At 36.0% G+C, this 16,982-nt stretch overlaps 1 protein-coding gene across 1 annotated transcript in view; it reads right to left on the bottom strand.

Moving 5' to 3' along the window:
• LOC128547833 (hephaestin-like protein) overlaps positions 1 to 14,728 on the bottom strand; it is a 42,919-nt gene extending 28,191 nt beyond the window's left edge. The window contains exons 1-6 of the mRNA XM_053521265.1: positions 14,643 to 14,728; positions 13,003 to 13,101; positions 9,357 to 9,402; positions 8,909 to 9,155; positions 4,928 to 5,140; positions 3,838 to 3,980 (exon numbers count right to left, since the gene is read on the bottom strand). Coding sequence (XP_053377240.1) covers positions 3,838 to 3,980; positions 4,928 to 5,140; positions 8,909 to 9,155; positions 9,357 to 9,402; positions 13,003 to 13,101; positions 14,643 to 14,728 — 834 coding nt within the window. The remainder of the gene's footprint in view (positions 1 to 3,837; positions 3,981 to 4,927; positions 5,141 to 8,908; positions 9,156 to 9,356; positions 9,403 to 13,002; positions 13,102 to 14,642) is intronic.
• Between the last annotated feature and the right edge of the window lie 2,254 nt (positions 14,729 to 16,982).

Raw genomic sequence — 16,982 nt, 5'->3', positions numbered from 1 at the left:
ATACTCATATATTCAACTTTTCTACTTTAATGCAGTAATTAAGGGTTGGACCAAATGTCATGGGTATAGTCTACCATGACACAAAAGGTACGTTAGAGGCAAATTTAAATTGAAATTATATTACATAAAGTAAATAACCATTTAATTCAGAATTTATTAAATAAATTCAAGTAAACTTGTGAGTGATAAATCAATTTTATTCTTAAAGACTTCAATCTACCCAAAATAAGCTCATTCGTTTTATTCTTAATTTAGACAGCAGAGCTCATATTGATTCTGATCATTTCAAAACACCGAATTGAATGCCTGTAGAAAAGATGGCACGTCAGTTAACACTATGTCATGTTCATAAAATTCAGTTTGGTTTGACCCCAGATTATCTAAATGATCATTTTGTTCCTTAAAATTCTATCCATAACAGGTGTACCCGGTCAAGAGTATTTGCAAATGCCGGTCAGGATCCCAGTTATGGCCAAACCTTCAGTGACACAGGTCGTTTTGCATTGCCCAAGGTTGGAAGTTTTGGGAAAAAGTAATTTGCTTTCTCGGGTATATCTTTATGGAATAAAATTCCACAAGACTTTAGAGATATTACTTCCCTTTTCAAATTTAAAAAGGCCGTGAAAGCCCATTTAATGTCCAGTTAGCTATGCAGTTCCTGTGTTTTATTAGTAATTCTTGTAATTCAATGGATTTAGTCTTTTATGCTTCGGTATTTTGACTTAATTTTAGTTGTTAGTAGAATGGTATTTTCTTTTTAAATTCTCAATTAGATTTTTTTTTTAAATATTTGCCTCATAGGTTAATGCTATTTTGTCAGCATAATTATGGAAACATGACTTTAGGATGTGTCATGCCACAAATAACAGGGGCCACGATGAAAATAAGGGAAACTTTATGTTTTTACGCTTTATCCGATATATTTTCAAGAAGAGTTGGCCAGTGTGCAAAACTTCTGAACATAAGGATATGTTTTTGCATAAATACTTTTGAAATCTGAACATTGTCTTGAAATCATACGCTAAATATATACTTTTATCTATCCGATATTTGAGTTTTATGATTATTTGACCTTTTGAACTTTAATCTGCATAATAACATGTGCAAATGTGCAAAAAAATGATTAAAATTTATATGAATATGTAGACATGACGGTGTGTTTAAATATTGTAGTCTTCATTACTTTTGTGGCAGCCATCTTGAACGCCGTCTTGGATTTCTCAGACCGCCACCATTTATGCCAATTTATGCCGACAGCCTGATAAACTTCAGACATTTACAAACATTTCGGTATATAACTTGCTTTGTTAAAAATTGGGTTCGGGTTCAACTTTTTGAATGGCCTAGTAAAACTAGTGATGAAAAAAAAAAACGATTTTTGGTGTCTATATATGTGTGTCGGGCAGATATCTAGAACTATGAGAAAATCAGAGAATTTAAAGCCTTTTAGATTCATGATTTGGTCTGTGTCATCCGTCAAGTTTTAGGCCAACGTACGACGGGCGACACTACGACACGACGCACAACATTTATATTGTAATGTCGTGTCGTATTGTTGCCCGTTGTGTAATCTGTCGAGAGTCGTGTCGCATTGTCATGAGTCGTGTTGTGTGTTGAGTCTACTTTTCTATGTCCAAGCACGACAATACGTAATGATGTTTGACAAGAAACACGACAATGCGACACGACGTTTAACACACGATTCGACAGGAGACAGTATGACACGACATGGTGACATTAATGGCGCGTCGTGTCTTATTGCCGCACGTCGTGTCGCATTGTCCTGTTGTAATTTCTTTTAAATCGACGCACGACATGTGATACGACACACTACAATACGACACGAGCACGACAATACAGATATAACCGCAAGTTGACAGGTGGACAATTTAGGATCCTCCTGAATTAATGTATTTTCACAACTTTATCTGTGCAAACTAATTTAGTCTTTTTTCAGAATAGTTTTAAAACATAGAAAATACTTATCTTACGCTACAGTAACAAAGTGTTGTCTAAGTCTAACTTTATGCTAATCATATATAATTTCAATTATGGAATACAAAAAAAAAATACAGTTATTATGTTGCGGTACTTTAAAAACTCGACAGAAAGCCAAAAGGAATTTTAAAAAAAAAATTAGAGATGACCTTACAAGGATGCTACAGGCCAAGTCTAGTGACGATCCATCAAGCGGCTCATGAGGAGAAGTTGTTGAAATTTTATTCTATTTTTAGCTCTGAGTGCCCCTAGTATCAATCAGGTGGAACAATTTGAGAGTTTGGTGATGATCCAGCAAGCCATACATGAGAAGTCGTTTAAAGGTTTTGTTTCGTTTTTCAGATATGGCTAGCTCTAAAATCAGTGTGGCGGAACAATTTGAAGAAATATAGAAGAGCATTGTGAAATGATGCTATGTACAGGCCAAGTTTGTTGATGATCCATCAAGTACTTCATGAGAAGAAGTTATTTAAAGGCCAAAAGCTAATGCAAGATGTAGAACGACAGACGACGGACGCAGCCCCATCACGAAAGCCCCCGCTGAACCTTTGATGATCGGGTGAGATAAAAATAAAAATTTGCTTCTGGGTGAGCGGACTTAGTAGGAAGCAAACAGACGGACATATACACCTTCGACTATTCAAGAGGGATAAAAGAATAAAGACGGCAGTCTAAGTTGAATTAAATAAGTACAAAATGGAAGGTTATTTTATCAAATATATATAAAGACTTATGGCACTTTGTACATACTACTGAAATTATGATGGCTTTGCCAGGTGTAAAGTATCCGTGACTTATGATGTAAAGTTACTGACAAACTGGCGGGAATTTGTTGGAAAACATTGCTACATTAGTTCAAAAGCGGGCATTGATTTCATTATAATGACACCAGGAGTTATGAGCCCTACGCCACTTAGTTGGTATTATTGTCAGAGGGTTGTCTTCCTTTCTTACGGGATGGACTGTTTCTGCCTGTAATGGCACAGAAACAATGCTTGATAAAATAATTTACCAAGAGACACGACAAGCCTTCTTGGCGCTACCCATGAGATTTAAAGTGCGCATGCGTGCCGGTAAATCCGGATAAGTTAGAATAAAGGAGGCCCGTCTTCCAATAATCAGTTGTTAGAAAAATGAAAATGATACGTGGTGTTACATGTTACGATCAATGAATATATTATGGATAATTATATCATAGAAAAATGATACAGGACGCAAATATGGTGATATAGGCAATGTTCACATATAAATCTAGACATAAATGACATACGAACAGGGATATATAACGACACAACACAAGGACAGACCAACTATATACAATACTACGTCGTTATATTACCCTCGTGACATTATCATGGTTAAAAAGGGTTTGTGGTTTCTTTCAGGTGTATATGTAGATACTGAGACACTTGCAAATAGAATGTCGTTGAAGTATAAAAAGGGGCATGATTTTATCTAGACGACAGCAAAAGTTATGTGTGAAGTTTCGTAAAGTAATGTTTATTAATTTACTGAAACAATCGTTTTAACAAAGTACCTACAGACGATGCCGACGCCGGAGGTTTCAGACGATGCCGACGCCGGGCATATAGAAATAGCTTTTGCATATTGTTACTTTTATTAGAGCGAACTAAAACAAGCGTCGTGTTACTTATCCTGGTTATGTGACATATCGTAAAACCATCTGACTTCAGTTTATTTGATTAACCTTACCATCAGTGGAATGGACGAGCAAAAAAGATATTTTAAAGACAACAACATTGGTGTGCATTCACATTATAAACAATGGTGGAATAACAAGTAGTAACCGGTTCTAGATGACTGCTAGTATAATGATACCTTCAGTTGCTGACAAGCCATAGGATCGCCACATCGCCGTAAATTCTCGTCGAAATACCAATTGTTATTTTCGTTAGCTGTGTCTGAGTAAAAATAAAGCTCCTTGTCGACGTCCAAACGATTTCCATCATGGTCAAGAATTCCTAAAATGAACAACGACGAAATATCAAACGAGTCAAGTTTTCATAATTTATCCGATTTTGTCCTACCACAGTCATTCTGAACCAAACGATAACATATTTTGATAAAAATATTATTTTCTTTATCTCGTCACCACGAGATACATGTACTACTAACTCGTTTGAACGGGATAGTATCTCGTAGCTACGACTCACTCCAGGCAACGAAATGGTATCTGGTAGGCCGGTTATACTACTATACTACTAGAAATAATGTCAGAACCTTAAACTAATTCCCACATAAAGTTTTATTGATGATTTATAATGTTTAGTCTTTTTTTATACAATACAGTAAAAATGTCCTCGAAATTAATCCATTTGCATGTATTACATAATAAATCAGTTCAAGAAGCATTTTGTAAAAAATGCCGTAAGTGTTTATGAATTTTGAGCAAATATTGATGTTATTCAGTACCCCACCTATCTACAGTAACATTATCAATACATTTTTGTTTCACAAATCCCTTATGAATGTTTTTTTTCTTCTTGTTTTTTTTTACTTTAAGATACACATGTTTGGTGTTCAACGCCTTTTATCTCCAATGCCGACAAGTTTGTTTTAAGAAATATGTATGTATGACGTTGGTTCGAAATTCTATGTTCTTAATTTTGACATCTATGTTCTGATTGTTGATACCCGAATGATTTTTGACAAAGATGGTAAAATAGTAAACGTAGCCAACAAGTAGTCGCTAGAAATCTTAAAATATTCAAAGCAAACATTAATTCTATAGTAAACGAGTAGTAGAACACTACAGCATATGATCGTTTCTCGTAAGTTTTCTCGTGACCGCGCTTAATATTTGTAATATGCATTTTGAACGAAATATTACTACATTATGTCTATACACCCCAAATACACCCCAAATCTCTGGTATGACACGGTCTTACAATTTAGAGACGATACTCACCTTTTCTACAAAATACAGCCAAACCAACTAAGCCTGTGTCAATGTCAATTGGTGCATGCGTGTGAGAATGATAGCCCCACGTAACACAGTTGTCATCCTGAGGAGTTGGCGCGTGAATCTGGTCAGCAAACCAGACGTACGTTACTTCACCACCTGGCGGCACAGCATCGCCAGCTTTAGCACTTCCGCTTGTACCATCAACGTAAAGAGCACCTTAAACAATACGACACAAATAATTACGTACGTAAGAATGACGCCCATAGTCAATTTGACCAATTAATTTTATTGACATTTCTTCAAACATATATACTGCCGTTTGATCTGATAGTAAAATATTTTCCTATTCACACTATTACAGAGGGTTTTTGTGTCAATTCAACCTAGAAATGAAGAAGGACATCATGGTCTGCACTGTTCGCTATTCAGTCAGTAAATTTTCAGTGAACCCTCCTTCGAATAATAAATGGTACAGCCCGAATTGAATGCTATACCAGTCCATTTTAGAAATTTAGTAGGGTAAAAGTTAATAATATCAAGGCAGAAGCATTAATTTTGTTTTCCTCTAACCAGTAAATGATTTATTTCAGACTATCAACGCTTATTATTGATATTTGATAGACAGCACAACCCGATTAGTCGGTCCATGTTTGATAACACAAGCAGCAGTGGCCCCTGAGCTTCTCAGCGATGTTGTCTGTGTGTGCAAGGATACACTACTGAATGTCCTTGCGAGTCATATCAACAGCCATGTACTATGGCATGTGGCTTAAGAGCTAGCTGTGAAAACCACAATTGTTGTAGAAATATTTATTCAGCTCTACTAAACAGTGAATAAATAGCTCAAATAAGTGAAAACAGTGCAAAATGCGTGCATAGATATTCGGTTACAGTCAATATGAAACCAATGAACGATAATTAGTTTCAACTGAATGTGTTGTATTAAAATTGTTTGTGTATAAATGCATATATTATCAGTTCTAAATGAAATCCGGAAAAATGACGGTTTTTGTTTCTTTTTATTGGTTGTTATCTATAAGGAATACTGTGGTGACTACCAGTAAAATGTAATTCACCTGTGTAAACAATGTGGATGAGGTACGACTACTTTCAGGAATTACTATTCACATAAAAATAAAGCATAATTGCCGTGCCATGAGAAAACCAACATAGTTGGTTTGCGACCAGCATGGATCCAGACCAGCCTGCGCATCCGCGCAGTCTGGTCAGGATCCATGCTGTTTGCTAACAACTTCTCTAATTGCTATAGGTTTTGAAAGCGAACAGCATGGATCCTGACCAGACTGCGCGGATGCGCAGGCTGGTCTGGATCCATGCTGGTCGCAAACCCACTTTACAGGTATGAGTTACTTCATCATAGAATATAGCAATGTGCGTCATAAACAATCATATTGTTATTGACATAGTTCAAGACAATGCTACTGTGGTTGTCGATAGCATTTTAGTAACATATTCTCAGTATATAGTTTCTTAGATTGACCTTGACCTATCTGCTTCAAAATACACTGTAAACATAGAGAATCCACATATCTATTTTTTGTTTTATTGTTGGTACATAAATGTGTACGTATTCATTATGATAACTACTTTTCACTGTCTTCGTTCAAAGCATTTATCGATTTGAAATCCAGGACTATGTATATTTCCATATGGTTCATTGTTTCTCCATAATAACCTCTTCTTGTAGCATTATAGATACAATGTAATCCATAGTATGTTTAGCTGTATCAGTTTCCAACCCCAAACGTACTGCCCCCATCAATGTACGCACTAGCTTCTCTTAGAGTTTACTCCCTTTACAAAGCGTCTGTTCAGTTATTGTAAATAACTGTGAATAAATAAGTATCGCGTGTAACTTGTGCTATTGCCCGTGTTTGGGTATTATATTAATGATTTTTGTTAGTATCAGTCGGTTTGTTTTTACCTGATTGTTCGCAGAATTCATATAATAAACCTCGAAAGCTAGTCACTAGCTTCGTACTCATCCGTACTCTGTTTGTTCGTACTCCAAATAATTCGAATGTAAAGTTGTTTTTCTAAAAATAATTGTGTTCCTGTTTATCAAATGTTTTAGTTATATGCAAAATTATGTGTAATGTAACGTTTGTAATAACTAAAAATAAAAATAAAATGCTCAAAAACCTTCAAATCACGCTTTTAATAGTGTTATTGTTATGTGTGCACCGGTTATGGATATTTAAAACATGTCTACCGTTTCCAAGAACAACAAGAATGGTAAATAAAAAATGTACTGGAATCGTCAAGTCATCACATATGAAAACAATGCATTTAGTCGTCGTGTAATGTTTTTTTATGCAAGAATAGCGACAATACACGTTTGTTTTATGTATTAACGCCTGCAGAAGCCCTTGGGATATGTTTGTGACCTCGACCTTCGGTCTCGGTCACAAACAATCCCGCGGGCTTCTGCAGACGTTAATACACAAAAACGTGTATTATCCCTACAATCTTACTGTATTAAATCCTGATTGTTTAATTGGCATTGTGATAAATGTGTTTTTTTATCAGACATATGTATGCTTATATGAAAATACATATGTTTAAATATCATTTGCGCAATTAAATACATTTAATATCAAATTGAAAGAAAGGCTTTTAAGCCTATTTAATGATTTTTTTTTACAGTTTGACCTTGAAATGGCATTGACCTTGACATTATCACGTCAAAACTTTTATTTAAAATTGTAGCTTTGGCACTAAGGTATCGTTTTATATCAAATCTTTAACTTTGTTATGTTTTAAAATACTGTATTAAATGTAAGAGAAATGCGTTGTGCTATCTTATTAAGTTTTCCCTTTGACCTTGACCTCGCCTTTTCCCATGTTCCACCCAAGGTCAGCAACATTTATCTATTATACGAAGAAGGTTAATGGTTCACAAACATTTTGGTTTATGACTTAGCTTGTTACTTTTAAGTGCAGACTACACTCAAGAAAAACTGAAAATGCTGCTCTGCCATCTAAACAAGCGGTTTCCTTGAACTACTTTCAGTTGAGTGGCTGAGGTGTATAATAATCTGCTGTGATGAACATATAAACTCTGAAAACAAATTTTGCTTCAAACTTAAATTGAGGAATATCTCGGATTGTAATATATATCTAACTAGAGCATAGGCGTCATGAGAAAAATGTGCATTTTCGCCGAAATTGCCCAAGTATTTGTTGTAATGCGACGTTACAATTTGTGCCATTGCCGTCGTTAGTTGACGACTCTTTTGTTGCAGTATGAAAAACTCTAAAGATAAGAAATAGACGATGGCTATGTATTTACCACCCGACTATAAAATACAAATTTTATTCCTAAAATATACCGAAATATGTATTGAATATGCAAAAATTCCAGTGTATTAGACATGCATGTATCGAGATGTATAAGCATGCACATGTTTAGGATACGAATGTAGGAATAACGCATGTTTGTTCGTGTTATAACATTTGCAGAATCCCTCGGGATTGGTTGGTGCCCGAGCCTGGTAGGGCGATGGTACCAACTTATCCCGAAGTATTCTGAAGATGTTATAACACGAAATGAACATGCGCTAACGCTATTCTAGTACAAGATGCACACAATCTAATAAATAAATATATTATCCCTCAACGTTATTAAATTTCCATGAAATGCGCAGGAATGGCTTGAGGTTTTTTTTAACGTTGACATCAATTCCTTTTGAGTTATGCGTTTTGGGGCCGTAATATGTTTACGCGTTGCCACGGAACAAGCATATACGAAAAGCTGTTTTAATAGCTCGTGAGCGCGAGAATCTCTGTTAACACACGTTTTCTCTCCTGTTAAAACATCCCCGAAAAGTGGTTAGAACAACATTTTTTTTATGCTAGAATCTACTGCAAAGTATTGGACATTCATGTGTTATAATGTATTGCAATCGCACTTATCAAAATAAAAAGGGAATGCATGTACCATAATAAAGGATATTAAAGTACCTTCGTTCGCTTTATCGTATAAGAACCCATGAGGGTGAATACTAAAATTGCTTCCGGAAGCCCGGTTCTGGAAATGAATAAACACAGTATCTCCTACTTCTGCTTTAATAAGCGGTCCGAGAATCCCCGCCCATTCAGGAACCGGGACAGGTTGTGAAAAGGTTTCATCTGTATAACCCCGGAATATTGCCTTTTTGTAGATGCTGCCTATCCTATCTTTGCGATTTTCAATCCTCTCCGGGACAAACTGTAAAATAAATATCAAATTTCGAATACAAAGAATGTTGTCAAGCATTGTATACATGTATTTAAGAAATAAGATATCCTTTTACAGTGATTTTTTCTTTTACTAACACATTACTTTGAGTCCAGATGTGTAGCAATTATATCACGAGGGCGTTATAAAACGCATCTTACCGACAGTTAATTTATTCAACAATAAAATCACTATTTTTTGTATATTCAATTCTAAATTGGCATCTATCAGATATTCCCTGCAATGAGAGTAAGAAAATAACAATAGATATCTGAAATCAACCTTTACAAAATGGCAAATGCGTAGCTCTGGGGCTGTGTTTTTGGTGCTCTGTGCTTCCGAGAAATCTACCCTTACCTATTATCTTTTACAGCAGCCAAAAAAAACCCTCAAAAAACAAGAGGACCATGATGGTCCAAAATCGCTCATCTGTTCCCACGTGAACCAGTTTTGAACTGAGTATGACGTCGTTTTTTTTCTATTGTTTGACATAGTGACCTAGTTTTTGAAAGCACGTGACCCAGTTTTGAACTTGACGTAGATATCATCAAGGTGAACATTCTCACCAATTTTCATGAAGATCTCATGAAAAATATGGCCCCTAGAGAGGGCACAAGGTTTTTCTATTATTTGAGCTAATGACCTAGCTTTTGACCATAGTTGACCCAGTTTTGAACTTGATCTCGATATCATCAAGATGATCATTCAGATCAAATTTCATACAGATCCCATGAAAAATATGGCCTCTAGAGAGGTCACAAGGTTTTCTTTATATTTGACCTACTGACCTAGTTTTTGATGGCACATGACCCAGTTTTAAACTTGGTCTAGATATAATCAAGTTGAACATTCTGACCAATTTTCATGAAGATCCATTCAAAAGTATGGCCTCTAGATAGGTCACAATGTTTTTTCTATTTTTAGACCTACTGACCTAATTTTTGAATGCAGTTGACCCAGTTTCAAACTTGACCTAGATATTATTAAGATGAACATTCAGACCAAATTTCATACAGATCTCATGAAAAATATGGCCTCTAGATAGGTCACAATGTTTTTTTCATCATTTGACCTACTGACCTAGTTTTTGATGGCACGTGACCCAGTTTCAAACTTTACCTAGATATCATTAAGTTGAACATTCTGACTAACTTTCATGAAGATCTATTGAAAAGTATGGACTCTAGAGAGGTCACAAGGTTTTTCTTATTTTAGACATACTGACCTAGTTTTAGACCGCACGTAACTTAGTTTCGAACTTGACCTAGATATCATCAAGATAAACATTCTGACCAACTTTCATGAAGATCCCATGAAAAAATGGCCTCACGAGAGGTCACAAGGTTTTTTTATTATTTGACCTACTGACCTAGTTTTTGATAGCACGTAATCCAGTTTCAAACTTGACATAGATATCATCTAGGTGAACATTCTGACTAACTTTCATGAAGATCCATTGAAAAGTATGGCTTCTAGAGAGGTCACAAGGTTTTTCTATTTTTAGACCTACTGACCTAGTTTTGGACCGCACGTGACCCAGTTTCAAACTTGACCTAGATATCATCAAGGTGAACATTCTGACCAATTTTCATAAAGATCCCATGAAAAAATGTGACCTCTAGAGTGGTCACAAGCAAAAGTTTACGCACGGACGGACGGGCGGACGACGGACGCTGCGCGATCACAAAAGCTCACCTTGTCACTTTGTGACAGGTGAGCTAAAAATGCGTTAAAAATCCACATAGGTGAAATTGTAATCTACCGTTCCTGATTTCAATTTAGAAAAAAAATGTAATTAAAATCATATAGATCTAGGCATGTTAACTCATTTTGTTGCAAAATAACATGACATTTGTCGACTCCTTTATTTATCATGAAGGTATAAAATAGTAGGTGCAATAATAATTTGTTAGAATGAGAATGCCACTTTATGCAGAACATGACTTTTTTGATAGAACAGTTTTGCTTGCTTGCGGCCATTTAGAGACTACATGTATACTTCATATGCGTGTGATCTGGTTTAAGATGATGGGAAAAAAGACCTAGTCAACCCTATGATTATTGTGGTTCGACCTTTTTCTCTTAAACTGTTCTGTACGTTCTGTTTTAGAACAGGTATTTTTGTTTGTTTTTGAATGCATGGGAAATTGTAATAGTGTACAGTGTAATAATGTGGACGGATAGCTCAGTGGTTTGCACACTGGCCTTCCAATCCTGAGGTCGGGGTTCGATCCCCGGCAGCTACTCGGGAATTTTCAGAAACGCTTTTCAGTGTTTCCCACCCAACTAGAGGTGTACTGGTCAGGAACCCAGGCAATCCTTGCGTGTATCAGTGCTATACACTGGGCACGTTAAAGAACCAGGCTGTCTATTCGAAACGAGCTAGGCTAAGTTAGCCGGACAAGCCTATATCCGATTTCTGATCTCTCTGTCGTGGGGGCTTTGTCTTACTCTGTCCCTCTGGTCAGATCGCTCTGTGTCTGTACTAGTAGAGGATGAATTATGCGCCCTGTGTGGCTGCATTTGAACTATGTAAAGCGCCTTGGGCGCTATATAAATCTGGTATAATTTAATGTACAACGCCAGTGAATATACTATGTGTAAAATTAGGCGTTTAATCAAATAAAGCAGTTTCAGTTTTTTTCAGTTTTTAATAAGAAAAACTGGTTTCTGTTATAGTCTCAATTTCATTTGTTTAGTACCAGTAACATATCTGCTCCAAAATTGATGTCGTAACATAGTTTTTAACACGTTCTTCTAGCTGGAGCTTGCTTTTGCCCTATTTTATATATTATTCTATAAGTTGCGAAGCAAGTTGCACACTTACACATTGAAATATACCAAATGTCCCCTCTGAAAGCTATAAATGGGCAAAATTTAGTGTGCAAATGTGCATTTAAAAATGTATACACCCAAAACAGTGAAAATGCGTTTTCGTTGGTTTTTATCATTTTTTGTAGCAAAACTTACAATGACTCGCTCATTTTTATCAAAATCTGACCAAACTAGCCCATTTATATAAGCATCTGGAATAATCTTAATTTTTGTCCACATTTTCTTATAGGTCATACTACAATAAATGATATCCCCCATATAAAACTGACATTTTTATGCCCCCGAAGGGAGGCATATAGTTTTTGAACCGTCTGTCTGTCGGTCTGTCCGCATTTTTCGTGTCCGGTCCATATCTTTGCCATCGATGGATGGATTTTCAAATAACTTGGCATGAATGTGTACCACAGTAAGACGACGTGTCGCGCGCAAGACCCAGGTCCGTACCTCAAAGGTCAAGGTCACACTTAGACATTAAGGGATAGTGCATTGATGGGCGTGTCCGGTCCATATCTTTGTCATCGATGGATGGATTTTCAAATAACTCGGCATGAATGTGAACCACAGTAAGACAACGTGTCGCGCGCAAGACCCAGGTCCGTAGCTCAAAGGTCAAGGTCACACTTAGACGTTAAAGGTCATCTTTCATGATAGTGCATTGATGGGCGTGTCCTGTCCATATCTTTGTCATTCATGCATGGATTTTAAAATAACTACGCATGAATGTGTGACACAGTAAGACGACGTGTCGCGCGCAAGACCCAGCTCCGTAGGTCAAAGGTCCTAAACTCTAACATCGGCCATAACTATTCATTTAAAGTGCCATCGGGCATGTGTCATGCTATGGAGACAGCTCTTGTTAAAGAGCTACCAAACATAGCTAGACCCATTTCAGAACAAATCCTTACCCCATTTTAAAGAGTTATGATAAAACTGATATAAAATGAAGAGAAAAGTAGGGCAAGTATCTTATATAAGAGAGACTTCTCTCGTCACATTTACTTACTGTAAAATCACATCAAATTCACACAGCTGTGACTTGGAAGTACTACTCATACTAAAATTGAGTTTCACTTCACCAATTACAACCTCTTCTGCAGTTTTTCTACCAAAATGTCAAAAATGCATCCACAATAAAATTTAAGCAGAAAACAGCTTTCATTTAGACCTCTGTGTCCATGCCAAGTGAAAATTAAGTGTTCAAAAAACCTGTCCGACATTACGCAACTAGACCAGATGGCTCCCATGGTGGTTCCTTTACTATAGTTAGGCCCATAATACTTATAGTAATAAAATAACTGTGGTCTTATGCCTAATATGGACATATAACTCAAAAGTTACTTGTCAATACTTTTTGTTACTTTTCATTCTATATAACTATAATTTTGATATGAATGACTGGTGGACATAACAATCTGGCATATATTTGGAGTATTCAGTATATTTGCTGTAATTGCTTCTGTTTTGGTTAATTTGTATACATCTGCTGTAAAAAATTGAAAAACCGTTCTTACATATTTCTTGAAAGTTTCAGTTTGCTGGCGTTTTTGCACGAAATGTTTTGTTTTTTTTTACAAATTTTATGCTTGAAACCGGTTTGTAGAAAGCAAAACTATGATTTACAAATGCCACGATTGGATACTTTCTATTTTTAACAATTTAAACATTTTTCGCTTCTATTTCTTTTACGTGTATTTATTTTCTTGTTTACTTGAATTTACACAGTACACACGGTCTCTAAAGAGGATTATTTATTTCTAAGCTCTTGTGTGTAAATTTCAGTTCAATTACTTGAAAACCTAAAATTGGCATATTTTATTTGATTTCGAAAGAAAACAGGCACAAAATCACACGCTAGACTTGCGTATTGACTGCCTTTACCTGTAACTGAATATAAATCCTCATATCTGGAGTCCTGAGTTGCTGTGTATTCTGTTAATTTTGTTACATTTGTCACATTACTTGAAAGTTTGTCGCACAGATAGGAACTGGCAGCCTTTTTATATATGTCTACTGCCGAACCAATTGTTCGGTATTGATAATGAGTACATACTTTCTATGGAGACGTTATGAACCAAAATATATGCACTGTTTTCATATTACAGAATTCAACAGACCTCGATAAATTGCAACGGCAAAAGAAATAAAAGCCAGAAAACAGAAAACTCGTAGAATAATACCATTTCCATACATTTCAGTTACTTCTGTCACTATGACTGCTTTTCGAAGCAAGTGTGGAAACGAGATAACATCTATAGAAACAGTTACAATTTAAACTAATTGGGAAGGAAGTTACTCAAAATGGTTCATGCACTAATAAGGATATTCGGTTCAGACTAAAGTTAATTTTACTTGATAAAAATACCCGTTTCTTCAGATCTACTAGTCAGTTAGGCAAGGAGCTATGTGACTGATATTTTGAACATTTCTAGGAGATCCGCAACATTAAGGTGATGACAGAAATTTTGTCATGGTTGACATCAGGTTGCTTATTTAAAAAGAATAAGCTCGGATTCGACAATTTCCGAGCAATATCAGGAATGGTACTACTTTTCCAGTTAAGGAAATATGACCGAAAATAGGGACATGAATTCACCAAAAGCAAAAGAAATTCAAAATTAATGACAGAACTGAAAGACAACCTACTCGCTATCGGCTAATGCAAGGTTCCGTCCCGACGGCGCATAATCCCAGTCCTCCTCCACTGCTCTAATATAGTAATGCCGTTCCATTGCCGACGAAAGGTTCGCGCCTAGGACCAAGAGAAAAATAAAAAATGTTCCCGTTTGTTTCTGAAGCATAGTTGAAACTGTTGAACAAAATTTATCTGCATCAGTTTAAGCAATTAACGTTTTCTAAACAAAAATGAAGACCATCATCTACACAAAACCTCCCCAACAAAAAGCAAGAGATGTTTCCAAACTAAATGTTTTAGTTAATCTGACCAAGTCACTGGCTATCAAGCATTTTTTCTAGACGTTTTTCTCATACGTATGCACTTTATGTAAAGGGAAGTAAAAAACCACAAATGTATATAATTTTTCCGGAAGTTCCTGCAAGTTAAGGTTATTTTAGCAAAGCATGACACGCGTATTAGCAATTTTACATCGGTTTTGTACTATGCCTTTAGGAACAGATGGTAATAGCCTAAAAAGTAGGTAACATTCATAATAAAACTTACAAAATTCAAAGCGAGATATGAAATTCTATATAAATGACTTTTGATAAAAAATTTCGCCGAAACGTCCTTTTTGTAGTTATCAAATGTACATACCAATGTATTTTTAAGTGATGTACACTGATCACACTTAAATAAACAAATATATATATATTTGTATGAGTGTGTCTTTGGTGGTGCCCTACTGTGTTGTTTTTTCTTACTTGTCTGTTTGTTTATCTGTGTTTGTGCGTTTCTGCGCTACTGTGGTTTACGGTGTAGAGAGACTGTGTTTTAGAAACGTGGCTTTCCCTGTTAAATATTCATCCTTGCTCAACTTTCCCCAACACACGATCCTTTTATCTACCCCTCCCCCCACCCCCGCCTCCTAACTCTCTCCCCTTCTGCATTTTGCATATAGGCCACACTACACTAAATAGTATTCCCTACATATGTTATATAAAACAAATTTTTAAGAGCTACCAGACATAGCTAGACCCATTTCAGAGAACAAATCCTAACCCCATTTTTATAAGTTATGATAAAACTGATATAAAATAAAGAGAAATGTAGGGGTCATGTATCTTCTAGAAGAAGACTTAAGTGCTAAAAGTTAGGAATATGGTGTAGGCATCATATATAAAATACAAATATTTTAATGAATATTGACCATGGTGCCAGCTAGTGCAGTCATACAAGAAATACAGTTGTATGGCGGCACGTTTTTTTTTTGGAGCGGAATGATTCTTGTGACTTTTTGCTTATACTTATAGTTTTACAGCTCTGGATGTATAGAAAAAACTGTGCTGAGAGGTGACATTCTCTATCGGGGTTTAATAATAGACTTTAAAAGGATTAATATTGACTAAATATCTTTTTCTACTGTGACTGTATTGTTTGTGCTTTGTTTGAAAATGGCGGACAATAATGATCAACTGTTATCAAGGCCTCTTTCTGTTCATTTTGAGACTAGATTCATCGGGAAAGTCAATCATGATGAGGTATTATCTTCTCTTTCGTCTTTTATAAATAAAAACGATATAAAGGCTATCCAGATTACTGAATCTGAGTGCATCATAACATTTATTAAATGAAGAGGTGAAGAACACGGTCATTCTGCACGGCCTGAGAATCTAAAACCGTAATGTTCACATAACAGACGTTGAAAAAATAATTACAAAATATGACGGTGAAGGATGCCCCATATGAAATGTCCGACTCAACTCTATTAAACGGTATGACACAATTTGGCGATGCTATTGTGGGCAGCGTATCTAGAGGCAAAATAAGAGGTACAAATGTAGAAAATAGAACTAGATATTTAAAAATCCTAAATTGTGTGCCATTACTACCACACTCAGTTCATATCGGTCAGTTTACGGTCCGATTGTTTGCAGACAACAACAGAACGGCATGCAAGTATTGTGGGGCGATGAACCACGCCTACTTTAAATGTAAAGATATACCAGCAAATCCTCGTGCAAAGAAAGCGTGTAATAACTGTCAGAGCGAAAATCATGTGAAAAGAGATTGCCCTTTTGACACAATATGTCGATATTGCCAGAAGGAGGGTCATTCGCAAAATAACTGTCCAAATGAAAAATATGGAGAGTATGCAATGGAAATTTTAGAAGGACAAACTTCAGATACTGTGTCTTTTGAGGAGGGAGCGGTAACTGCAAATATAGAGGATATGGCGGTATTAAGCGGAGCTCTAGAAAACCCGAGGTTATCAGAAAACGTAGGTAGAAATTCTTTGGGAAAGGATGGAGACTTAGAATTCAAACAGGACAAGCATTCGCAGCAACAAAACGTCAGTGCCTCTAGTG

This window comes from Mercenaria mercenaria, chromosome 1 (genome assembly GCF_021730395.1).
Source record: "Mercenaria mercenaria strain notata chromosome 1, MADL_Memer_1, whole genome shotgun sequence".
Lineage (NCBI taxonomy): Eukaryota > Metazoa > Mollusca > Bivalvia > Venerida > Veneridae > Mercenaria > Mercenaria mercenaria.
The sequence above is the reverse complement of the archived record's forward strand: the minus strand, read 5'-3'. Positions and strand labels throughout refer to the sequence as shown.